Consider the following 12718-nt stretch of genomic DNA (forward strand, 5'->3'; position numbering starts at 1 on the left):
TTGGTGTAAATGGGGTGCCCAAATGTGGGGGGTGCCCAGAAGTGGGTGTGGGACGTTATCCAACTGATGCGTCTTCACAGGTGTTGAACTATCATTCATCTCAATAGATGGGTAAAACTTATGCGCCAAATCACAAATGTATCCACGTTCAGGAGAGGCTATGTTTACATCATTACGTTGCGTAGTTGCATTATTTCATAATTACGGTCTACTTTATGAATAGTACCTGATCTACATTACCAACATTACCAAATACCTTTCAAATATTATACGCCGTCAATATTCGACATAGAATTAGATAGAACCCGTGTCTAATAATACTCTGGCAGGTTGCCGAAGCTGGGTACCGGCTTGGAGCAGTCCCATGAGCGTTCGTTGGCGCGGGCCGGTAGGAACTTGCCCTTCAAGCCGGCCTCATAACTCCACAAATGTGCCGACTCCGACTTCCAGGTCCAGTAGAACCAACCCCAGGTCTTCTCAAAGACGGACATCTGAGCCTCGGCCCAAGTCAACAAAAAGGCCTTGTATTCCGCGGTGTAGGTTGAAGGATCAGCATTGGCCAGGTCACAACTGCACTGGCTATCCTCGGTCGGGCATGCAGGGGTAGTCTTTCCCGCGAAAGTGCCGACCCAGCGCGATCCGGCGTTCATACCGTTGAGGTGCTTAGTACAATCCGTGTCGGCCTGGGACCACTCGGCGACCATCGTAGGGCCAAACCCGGCGGTCTTTGCCATGCTCCCTTGCAGCTGTGCCGTCCACGTCTTGCAGATGTAGGCGATCTTCTCGGCATGCTTGAACTTGAGGATGTTGACGTCGAAAATAACGTACTCGTGGACGTCGATGGCGAGCGAGTCGCCGTAGCCGGTCAGCTTGCCGCCCCAGGCCTCGAGACCCCTCATCGACTCGCTAAAGACCTGAGTGGCGCTGATGCCGTTCTTGCGGACCACTTCGTACGCGTCGCTCGTCCATTTCGTCAGCTCGTCCTGCGGAATGCTCATCGCGGGCTCATTGGCCAGACCGTAAAAGACAACGATGTTCTTGTATCTGTCCTGGGCAAAGAACTTGGACACCTGGTCATGAATTTCGAGGGAACGCTTGAAGTTGACATCCTGGCCTGAGCTCTTCAACCAACCGACAGTTCCCGACCGGCCACTATGGTTCCAACCATTTTGGCTACCGGGGAGGCCGTGAAGATCGAGCTTGATGCGAATGCCGTACTTGCGGGCCCATTCGATACCACGAAGCAAATATCTCCACGAGAGACCCGCAGGGTATGGGTCATTGTCATACGTCTTGACTGCCCAGTACGAAAAGGGCAACCGAATATGGTCCAGGCCTGCGTCGGCGATGGCCTTGAAATCCTTCTCGGTAACGAAAGTGGAATAATGCTTCTCCAGAACTTTGGCCGCATCCTTGCCGAGATGTGCGCAGAGGGTGTATTCATCTTGGACGCCAGCGTCGGAAGGATAATCGAACAACGACGGCGTGATGAAAGGTTCAAGAGAAAGCCAACCGCCAAGGTTGACTCCACGGATTGGGCGCTGGGTATACGAACCCCACGGCTTGTTAAGAGCGGGAACGTCCGGGTTGGCTTGCTTGGAGTCGTCCCATGTCGAGTTGAGACCCACGATGGGCAGTCCGCCGACTAGTTCGCTGGTGAAAGTGCAGTTGAAGTCAGTCATATCAGACCACGAGGTCACATCCGAATTAGTACCCTTGGCCGAATCAGGGATGCTGTCGGACGTTGAGCACACGGAAGTCGGTCGCGATGAGCTGGTGGCAGTACCGGTCGTCTGAGTTGCCGTGGGACCGGATGTGCTCGTGGGTTGTGGGGAGTCGCCGTTCACGCCGCCTGGCGTCTGTGTAGCAGCGGCAGCACCGTCTTTGGCGGATTCTGAGCCTGTCTTGATGACATTCTTCGCGAATAAGACGCCGACGACCACTCCAGCGATGACGATCAAGGCAACAATAAGTCCAATTATGATCCCTGTAAGTCAGAGTCAGCGGGCATGTTCGTGTCTGTCATCGTTTGAGATCTCAAAGAATGCTTACATCTCCTCCTTCTTTTCCTCGCCGCCTCAGCAACCTGTGTGTTTGCGCCAGCATCTCTGTCGTTGTAAGTCCACTCTCCATCGGCTGCGCCTCTAGGCTTAGAGAGGATATTCTCGGCGCTGATATTGTCCATGGAGCGCGCCATGGTGGTGTGATTGACAATCGACGCGACCGTCTACGTCTTCGTCTGTAGATCTTTTCTCGCAATCTTGCCCCTAGTCCGTTGCCGTTGGTTATATTTGCTGGATAGACGATGGTTCTCCGAGCCACGGGAATGCCGAACGTTTAAACGAGTGTAATGATGGGGGGCGTCGCCGGGTTAATGAAACCTTAAAACAATCAGAATCTCAGCTTCTTAAACGACTACAGAGCCAAGACCAGTCTTCAAGCAAGCGTGGGAAGGCTGTGAAGCCACTGTCAGGCGAAGGGTCGTTCTGTAACCTACCTGGCGTTACCACTCCAGCTTTGGTGGCAGTTGAGGCGTCTCGAAGTGGAGGAAGAGCTGGAGAAAGTGGCGGGGTCTAAAGACGCCCTGGTCCTACTATGTATACTTAGTATTCCCATCAGGAGGTGGCAGAAAAACTCCCATGCGCGAGTGCGGCGCGAACCGGATCAGGGGTCACGTTGCTGACCATGAATCCTGTGTCATCGTTGCCTGATGGCGCTGTCCAATTTCGTTCCTGCATCCGCCGTTGCTTATTCGGGCGCAAACTAGGGGCCTTTTGCCATTGTGTGTTGGTACGCCATTCTCTGCCCAGCAGGGCTAGCCTGGGGCGCCGTTCGTATTAACGCCGACACGAGCGGCGGCCATGGATACGAGAGGCGGAGCCCCGCTCGCACGTAATTTTAATGATAAACAGTTCTTGATTCGCGTGGTTCGGGGAAGCCAGGGTCCCCTGGGAGACGGCACGTCTACTAACCTTTCGTGTGCTTTGTATCCGTCATCCCATACGGATACTTTTTGTCTCGAGTTGGGTTTGATGGGTATATATGTAACCCTCCCGGGGATGCTTTAAACTGTAACCTGTTTGGCATTCCTCCTTGTCCTTGAGGAATGCTTCTTTTCATCGTTTCTGAACCGGTATGAAGTGTGAAACTTCAAAACGGCTTTGATGATGGGAAAATAACCTTTTTTTGACATGCGGACCAAGTTAGCCGATCCATCATCCAAGCCAGCAAACCCCGACTTTAGGGTGGACACCAAGTCAATTGACTGAAAGGATTCAGGATTGGATCCCTACATTTTTTTGATGTCGTCTCGAGTAAAGTCTTGGTGGAACCTTGCACAGCTAATCAGCATTTTTAACTTTTTATCTTGTTATTTTATTTTATTTTTGAAGGAAAAAAAATTAGTGATGCAACATTTAGCATTACCTAGTATATGAATCCAATAGCATTTCTCAAGTCATGGATTGACTGAGGGATGTACAGTCAAGTTACAAGTGGGTTGCCTAGAATAAAAAGCCGTAGCCACAGGAGAAGATTGGAGGATCTAATTACATTGGCCTAACTGTCCTTCAACCCACAGTTTATTCGTATACAGCCTGATGTTTTCTCCAAAGGTATGCTATAGATCTGTTGGTGATCATTTGGTCCTAAGTACTGCGAGATTTGGAGCGGATTAAGGTCACCTCCAACCGCAACAGCTTCTCCGCGGAAGTCAATTACTCTTTGGAGGTATCATGTTGGTCCAACGCATTGAATTTGACCCACTTGTATGGCTTGGTGACTTGAAATTCTGGGTTTACATATTTGTCGTGCGAATAATGTTGCGACCTGATAATCGTTCATGTACATACAGTTGCGAAAGTACAACTGTCGATCTTGGATCTCTTGAAAGGTATCTGTAGAAACAGAACTAGACTGGACATTTTTGTGATGTAAATTTGGTACAAATCCATCCATGCTTCAATACCGATGGACGGTCTCAAGAGTGATGCGACTAAGGTAATTCATACCTTGTACTAGATCCAAATTACACAGGCTTGCGATTTGACCGTATATGTCTATCATGCGTACAATGAATGATCAATCAGAATGTTGATTCGATTTATGTTAAGCCTGGAATCCTCCAAGAACTAGGTAAGTTTTGCGCGCTTAGTGAGCAGATCACACCGGAGGCGCAAGTTACTTCAAAGTCGTTTTAAGCCGATTTTTGTACTCGATACAGATATCGTGGGTAATAGAAAACGTTGCTAGTATTGAGTCCAGAAGTTTCGAATTGCGAGCTGATTTAGAAAAACACGACTTGTTTGTTAAGGATACTTTGCAGTACTTAGTTATCAGCGGATTAGTGGTCTCAGCATAAGCGAGCGAATTTGGCTGCCTAGCTGTGTCTCATTCTATACAGCCAATAGGCGAGGTGTAGTCGAAGTTGGCAGATTTTCACGATGTAAGAAGAAATGCTGATAGCTTTTGCCCATGTATATAGAAATGTCTCGGATGGTGTAAGATCAAGAAACAAAAGGTTGGATTGGGTGTCTGACTTGGCGAAACTTCAGAGCACGGCAAAATCTCCTGAAAAACTACGGATACCTTCATCCAGAAGCTTTACACAAGCTGCAGTCTGCTTCAAACATCTCATGTTTGCCTGGTCATGGAAACAAACATTCTCCTCTTATTTACGAGCTTGTCACTGGCGGATTTCTTACTGCGAGTCCCAAAAATGAGGCGATCAGATAGCTGGGACGATTCGACTACAGGTCTTACATCCGCTTAGCGATGCAGCCGCCCATAGCCCAAAATTTCTCCCATCTTATTTGACTAGTCTGTCCAGTCGCATGCAAGCGTTTATGTTATCATCCAGCCATTGTCTGACATTCCCTGCTGCTGTGAGCGGGGAATAATGCGCCACGTCACACGTGCAGCTCAGCCAGAGACCAGGCTGATAATTGCTTTTCAACGAACATCGCAATCATTTGGCGACGAGGCTCTGCTGCTTCCCCTCGCCCAAGCTGGGTTTCTAAGCATGTCAGTTGTGTATCGTGCAATCTACGATACCATATGCCTTTTTCCAACTTATGCTTGAGTGGATGTTCCAACCAAGTGACTCGTGACGAACATGGAGCCGAAAGGCGTCGTTGACAGCCTTCGTGGGTTGGTAGCGGTAACAGATGCTGCGTTTCGGCAGACCTTCGATTTCGCCAAAGATAATCTTGCCCGTGGGATTGACAGCAAAAGGAGAGCAGAGATACGGGAAATTGCAGATGAGATCCAGGACATGGCTGGCATGCTCCATCGGCTCTGTCTCCTAGCGTATTCTTTCGAAGACATGGATCTCATGGATGATTGGTATGGCATTCGTGCATTGGCCATGCCACCACAACTGATTTCATGCCATCAGACTCTCGACCGCCTTGGGAAGACATTGAGCAAGAAGAAGCTTGCGTACGCAATCCAAGATCTAGAAGAGGATGGCATGGACCGGCAACTCAAATGGCCATTCACCAAAGCATGGACAGCAGACCTACTACAAGAACTGACTGTGCATAAGCATGCAATTAGCAAGGCGCTGACAGCAAATTCGATGAACGAGCTATTATTGAGCTTTTCGAGTAATGAAAAGAAGGATAACAGCTTTTTCGAAGTACGGGACTATACTCGGGGCCGCTGCGTGAAATCGCCTGAGTTGTATGCAGTCGTACACTTTTTCTCGAGACTCGGCCAGAACAGACTCCTCATCGAAGAATTAAAAGGGCTGAACAGGCTGACGAGATATCCCTTGCTTGAAAGTCAAGTATTCGAAAGCTGGATACAAACTCCAAACTCGAAACTCTGGCTCACCGGCCCTCCAGGAGTTGGGAAAACAACATTCGCAGCAGCAATGATCGAAAAGGCTATACATAAGCTTTATAACGTACATAATATCGCTGTGGCTTTCGTCTTTTGCAAATCCTCAGACCCTCGAACTCATGACCCCTTCCACATTGTGAGCACGCTACTTTCCCGAGTTGCTCGTCAACATCCTCTAGCAATCAGCATCTTGGAACAGTATTTTAAGGAACTCAATCGCAAGAGAATGGTTGATAAACCGACTATAGAACGCATGAAGGCAATATTTCTGGATGTTTCTCGGCACTTCAAGCAGGTACTGGTAGTTGCGGACGGCGTGAATGAGTGTGCAGTAAACGTCGTTGCCATAACGGAGACTTTGGATTCGTTGTCATCTCAAAGTGGGAATATGAGCCTAGCAGTGGTTTCACGACATCAGCCAGACATCCAAGTAGCCCTCGGAGAAGGTTTCCAACACATACAGATCGAGGCATCCACAGACCAACTAGAACTAGTGGCTGCCACGAATGTTGAGAATGCAATTTTGAGCGGAAATTTGGCTTTAGAAGAGCCACGTATGAAGGATGAAGTGATTAGTAAACTCAGCTTTGGCTGTGAAGCGAGGTAAGTCGTTTGCCGGTTTTGATGAAACAGTCGAGTTACTGACGAGGCGCAGTTTCCTACAGATACCTTATCAAATCGACCATCTCTCTAGACTGATCTCGAATAAAGAACGGAATGAATTTCTGGAGCAGCTTCCAAATAGCCTCGAGGAGACATACAAGCTCGCTCTGCGGCAGTTCAATCGACAACCGCCTGCAGTTCGTGGTCTAGTACAAGCAGCTTTCCAGCTGGCTACATTTGTGGACCCTCCACTTACCATCCTTGAAATGTGTCAAGCATTGTCAGTGGCGTGTATACCTAGCCTGGATGCTGACCTGCTGGAATATCCAGAAGTTGACGAGACAGAAATCTTGAATCAGTGCGGCCTGTTTCTCAAGAAATCTGCAGATAAGCAGTGCTTTGAGCTATCGCACCACACATTCAAGGAGTTCTTGGAAAGTATCGAACCCTCAGACCCTGAGTTTTCGGATTATCGGCTGTCGGAAACCCGCACTAAACGCCTCCTTGCTATGTGCGCCCTTCGTTACTTGTGTCTTGGGCACTTTTCTCGTCTCCCGGCAAGAACAAACTCCGAAGAGAAGTTCATTCAGGCCAGAAACTACAGATATCCGTTCTATAGATACGCCTCTTTGATGTGGCCACAATTGGCGAACGAGCTTTGGCATGACGCGGAATTCCTTGGTCAGGCTATGGAACTATGCGATCTAGCCCAGACGGCCAATTTCAAGTCATGGTGTCTGGAAGTTTGCCGCTTTTATAGATTAGACGGATCGTTGAGAAATTGGATGAATGACCGATGTGATGAAAGAAGTGCTGGAAGGTCTCGCCGTTACCTTGACATGGAACATGGGAGTTCTGTAAGCGACAGTCTATGGTCCGACTCCACGCAAGGCACCACAGGGTCTTGCAGTTCCCCTTCGGGAATATCAGAAGAATCATCATCAAATCAAGAACGAAGAAAAGATGTTGTTGTAGTTCTTTCGACGTCGTGGCAGTGGAGGCGGCGAGCACCTCACTGGAAGTGGCGTGCTGGCCAAACGCGACGTTTAGCACACTTTACTCGTCGCGGAGATTTCACGCCGTTACATATGGCTTCTCTTCTTGGCTTAAGCGGTCTTTGCCATGAACTTCTCAAGCACATGTCAGACGTCAACCAAATCAGTCGGATGGGGTCTCCTCTGCAATGTGCACTTGGCGGGCCGTTTCTCGTCGCTTGTCATGACTTCTACACTAGAAAAGACAGCAAAGATTGGGCTGAGCAACCTCCTAAGGAGAGACCTTCGATGGAAACGATACGAGTCTTGGTTACAGCAGGCGCTGATTGCACGAGACCCTTGCCAACCCACTACTCATGGGATTCAATGGGAGCTTTGGCACTCAAGTCATCAGAATGGGCATCCGACTATGAACCTTTTGCCCTTGTAGTAAGAGGAGGGGCTCAAATGCATGATGATGCCATCGATTTGTTCCGGTCCCAATGTCGAAAATGGAACAAGCACAAGAGTCAATCAGCAATGTCAAACATCACATCAATCTTGGAGCTTCTTACAGACCTGGTTGCAAAAGAGGAAGGAGAAGCTTCTGCGTACTTGAAAGCTTTTCAAAAGGTCGTAACCGATACAACAGATATCGACACGCAGTTACCTGTGTCAGCCGCAGTGACGGATGAAATGCTTGTCGAGGCAATGTGGAAAGCTATCGAGAATGACAGCATGAACATGCTCAAAGAAATTGCTGAAAACCCACACCGCAACTTAGAACTTCAAGAGGACGCCTTGACAAGACTGTTAGACTTTGCTGTTTCCTGCTTGTCAATTTCTTGCCTGGATTACATGCTCACGTCGTATGTGGACTCTAGAGAAGGTGACAATCGCAAGGAGAAAATGGTGCTGGACTGCTTCAGAGATCGTATGGAGGATGCGCTCGTGTGTTTGCTACACCATGGGGCAAAGACAATTCATACAGACGACTTCAACGACACAATCTGGCATCTTGCGAACGATGAAGACAATAACTTGCGAATCGTTAGAGTCCTTCTGTCTCGGGTGGAACAATCCGAGCGGGATATCGCATTACGCATGACCAACAAAAACGGGCTGACACCCCTTGCTGTAGCACTTGACAATGCAAGCCATGAGGTTGCTATTATGATTATCGGCCATTGTCAAGGAGACCAGAGCTGCTTGAAGAGTTCTAACCCGCCACTTAATAAGATTATTGCAAGCATCAAATCTGTCGACGTTCTGAAGAAGCTTCATGCAGAAGGACTTCTTCTCAAGTCGTCGGAAGAAACTCCCCTGCACTGTTTAGATCGATTCGCCAGTGCAGACTGTGTGCGACAACTCTTGGTCATATATCCCTACAGCGAATCCCTGGCTTGGAAAAGCCCTCTTGCATGCTTTCTGGAGGCTAGTCAATTATACTCATACAACGAAGCGATTCTGAAAGAGCTTATCTCGGCTGACCTAGCCCTCCCAACCGGAAAAACCGAACTTACAATTTGGTCGCTGGTCTTCAACATCCTTCGAGACAGGTACAGGCATCTACACAACACAAAATCCATCCCAAGTTTCAATATACAAGTGGAAAAAGCCCCGGAGGTAGTGAAGCTTATGATTGACACAGGATGTCTTGGAGCTCATGAGCAAACCTCTGGCACGTCAGGTCTAAAAGAAGTTGAAAACTTACTGAGTTGCAGCAACATACCACTCAATTCAAAGATCAACCCGGAAGTTGTCTCCATTTTGGAAGAGATTTTCGTGTTGGTATTCGACGCGACGGGTGACTCAAACTACCTCAAAAGCAGCGGGATGGATGTGAAAGTCTTGAAATGGGCAATCGTTTGCGACTCGGTTTTTATGGTGGATCGTCTGCTCTGCCTCGGTGCTGATATCCATGAACGAGTCTTGGGCATGAACGCCATTGAATTTGCCTGTGCCCATGGTGGCAACCCCAACAGTCACCGGATCCTTGTGAAGCTGCTCGAGAATGCAAACCGAGAGGCCCTAAATGAGCTTACCCCCACAAATTCGGGGGAGAAGTTTGGGCTTTTCCACCTCTTGGGATTAGCAGATTGCTTTTCCCAAACGCCGTGGAAGACCCCATCATTTGGCTTTGCCATACAGAATCCGCCTCCCAACTTGCCACATGGAATGCCACCGCCACCACCACCGATACCTCGAGGCTTCATCCCGCTTAGCCAGACTGGTGGCTATGCCAGACATAGGCGCCCGATGTCCTGCGTCAAAATCAGACTTGTACAACAGCTACTAGATGAAAATCTAGACCCCACTATTGTCAGCAAACAGAGGAAGAATTCGCCATTGATTTTACACATCATCGCTGGGTGTTTTGACAGTGCTCGTTTGCTACTTAGACGCGGGGCAGACAAGACTTTGAATCACTCTGATGTCGATGGATGGACCGCTGCGTCATGGGCGTGTGTATATGGGTGGATTGAGTTACTGGAAGAAATGGTGCCACTGTCGGCTTCAGAGACAATGTGGAATTTTCGGGTCAAAGTCTCTTTGGCGAGAGCCGGCGCCAATCCAATCACCTTTAACCAAGCGGCAGCATTGCATCTTGCCACAATAGGTTCGGCAGAAACAGTTGCTTTCCTCTTGGACCATGATTACGCAAAGGATATTAATGCTACAACGTCAGATGGGTCAACCGCCCTACACTTTGCAACACTCTTGGGTCAAGTTGACTCCATCAAGCTCCTTGTGTCCCGAGGTGCAAATGTCAACGCTCAAAACAACGAAGGCTTTGCTCCGCTCCATTTGGCAGTAACAAACCAGAATGAATGCACGACACGTTTACTTCTCGAGCTTGGGGCAAAACATCTAGTTGTTAAAAAGGGCAAAACACCATTGGACATGGCCCTTTTGTGGAAGAATAAAAATATCACGGACATGATAAGAAAGTCAATACGGGGTTCACTCCAAGGGAACTTAGATCAGGTAGCGGACCGGTCTTATTACAGGGCGGCGTTGTCAAAGGCGATGCAATACGCAATTGAGCGAGCCGATGTAAAGACCTGCGAAAGACTTCTGGAAGAAGGCTGTAGTCCCAACATCAAGATGAGATCTTGCCGAACTTGTTCTGCGCTTTTGTTCGCCCTCAGAAGCAGAGTTGTTTCCGTGGAAATCGTCCAGTGTCTCATTGACAAAGGAGCTAGTTTCCGTGGTGTCACATGTCGTCGGCATGCCTGCGGTTATTGCTGCTACGGTATTCGAAATTGGTCTGAAGGCGAAGACTCTGATACCAGTTCTAGCGCTTACTCTTCATCCGACAGCGATGTCGAGTTTGAGCAAGAGTGGCCGACGCGTGGTTCAACTGCACTCGACCTCCTCATGTACGATTCCGATCTCGAGGAAGAAGTGCCCAAGTGGCTTCGGCTGATTCCGCAAGACGAACTGATATGGCTCATCGATAACTCTGCGCCTGCTCAGATCGCCATAAACCGTGAATCCAAGAAGTCTTTAACGGCATTGTTTGCTTATCTCGAGGAACTTGATAGGACGACTGGCCGAAAATTGGTCAGACAAGTTGCCACCCAAGTAACAACGTGGTATGTATACAACCGAAATACTTCAACTTTGCACGCGGCAGCAATAGAAAACGACATTGAAATGGCGAAACTGCTCATCAAACATGGAGCGGACATCAATGCGATGAGCCAGTCTTGCGGCACCCCTTTACACGTTGCAACCGACAAAGAAAATTTGACCATGATCACACTTCTGTTGGATAAAGGGGCAGCAATTAACATCAGAGATGGACACGGACATACCCCGCTCCAGCTCGCGGCTCGAGAGAACAATGTTGACGCGATGGAGCTTCTCGTCAACCGAGGGGCACGAATTGACCGCAGCGAGGACTCCAATACGCTGTTGATGTTTGGTAAAACTCAGACACTTCCATTGTTGATGAAAGCAGGGATGAGCCTGAATCAAAGGGGGTGCCTCGGTATCCCGATCTGGGCCACTGCCTTGTTCAATTCCGATATTGCGACTTTCATCGTCAACTCGGACTTTAGTTGTGATTTAGAGTCACATTATCAAGGCCGGGGCTTGTGGAAGGTGTGGTGGCAAGTTGAGCTCTTCGACAATAAAAGCTCGATGCATAAAGCACTTCGACTGTTCCACCGGCGCATGGGCGTTGACTTCATAAGAAGACTCACTGAAGTCAAAGGTGATGACAAGACATTTGAAAGCTTCAGTTTGCTTTGTTTCTCAGCTCACTACGGACGCTTGAGAGAGGTCCAAGAACTTTTGAGGATTGGGCTCGATATGGAATTCGAAGGGTCTACTGCTGGTACTCCGTTATTGGCTGCTGCACACGAAGGCAGGGTAGATGTAGTGAAGCTGCTTGTGTATCGAGGGGCCAAAGTTCTTTATAAGAAGAATGACGTCTGGAAAAGTGCTCTGGATGCGGCGAAAAGCTTTCCAGGCATTGTGGACTGGCTACTGGTGGGACGGTTTACTGAACAAGGGAAACTCGAGGCTTGCTCGAGTAATTGGGAAGAAGATTACATCTCTCGCATACGTCCTTGGAGTGGAGTTCATTCTGGGGTATTCTTACTGGAGGGTAAATACCAGAAAGCATGGAATGAGTCCACGCTAAAGTGGCTCTGTTCCTTGGAGAAAGCGAAAAGAAAGTTTCAGGGGAAAGTAGTTGTCTCTGAGTTATGGGACCCCAAAACTTACATGGAAACGTAGCTTGGAATTGAGATCGCTGTTAAAAGATTAGTGCCGTTGAAATTTACTAGTCGAGCTTTTCTGGAACGTTTTGCATGACGCATGCGAAGCGTATTGTGATGTTTGCGGATTGTGGCGCCCACCAAGTTTAACAGGAGAAACATCTCGATTCCCAACGGCTTAATCCGAAAAGCATGCAAGCAAGGCCTGGCTTAAGCCCATGCACATGGCTCAACTACGTCAATGGCCTGAGGATTGAGTTTTTTGATAATTCTTCGGCTGGAGCTCTCTAGCCGGAACCGTTTTCACTTTGTAAGTAGGTATGATATTATCACTTTAGTGCAGCTGGGCCAAATGATCAGATAGTCTTTGCATTATTTGAACTTCGGTATGTTTTGTAGCCCAAATTGAGCCTGAGAAGCATTTCGTGTCCGTCATTCAATCTGGCGTCGATGGACTTCATGATCAACTCACACGCACAAATTCTGTCTTGATTCAAAACCTGGCTTGCTGTATCATCTACTTCTAGGCCTAATGCGAGAGGAAGACGACGGTTCAATATGTCTTGC

The 12718-nt window shown here is 48.4% G+C and overlaps 2 protein-coding genes across 2 annotated transcripts; one reads left to right on the plus strand and one right to left on the minus strand.

The window, feature by feature from the left end:
• Positions 1–311: 311 nt before the first annotated feature.
• On the minus strand, positions 312–2197 carry CTRU02_209070 (glucan 1,3-beta-glucosidase D 1; the record flags this gene model as incomplete). Its single annotated transcript, XM_036725980.1, has 2 exons — positions 312–1987; positions 2053–2197. The coding sequence occupies 2 exons, from the start codon at positions 2195–2197 to the stop codon at positions 312–314; spliced, it is 1821 nt and encodes a 606-aa protein (XP_036582173.1).
• A 2916-nt stretch (positions 2198–5113) lies between these two features.
• On the plus strand, positions 5114–12170 carry CTRU02_209071 (ankyrin-2 ankyrin; the record flags this gene model as incomplete). The annotated part of the gene is made up of 2 exons (XM_036725979.1): positions 5114–6447; positions 6500–12170. The coding sequence occupies 2 exons, from the start codon at positions 5114–5116 to the stop codon at positions 12168–12170; spliced, it is 7005 nt and encodes a 2334-aa protein (XP_036582172.1).
• Between the last annotated feature and the right edge of the window lie 548 nt (positions 12171–12718).

Source organism: Colletotrichum truncatum, assembly GCF_014235925.2.
Source record: "Colletotrichum truncatum strain CMES1059 chromosome Unknown Contig_0005, whole genome shotgun sequence".
NCBI lineage: Eukaryota > Fungi > Ascomycota > Sordariomycetes > Glomerellales > Glomerellaceae > Colletotrichum > Colletotrichum truncatum.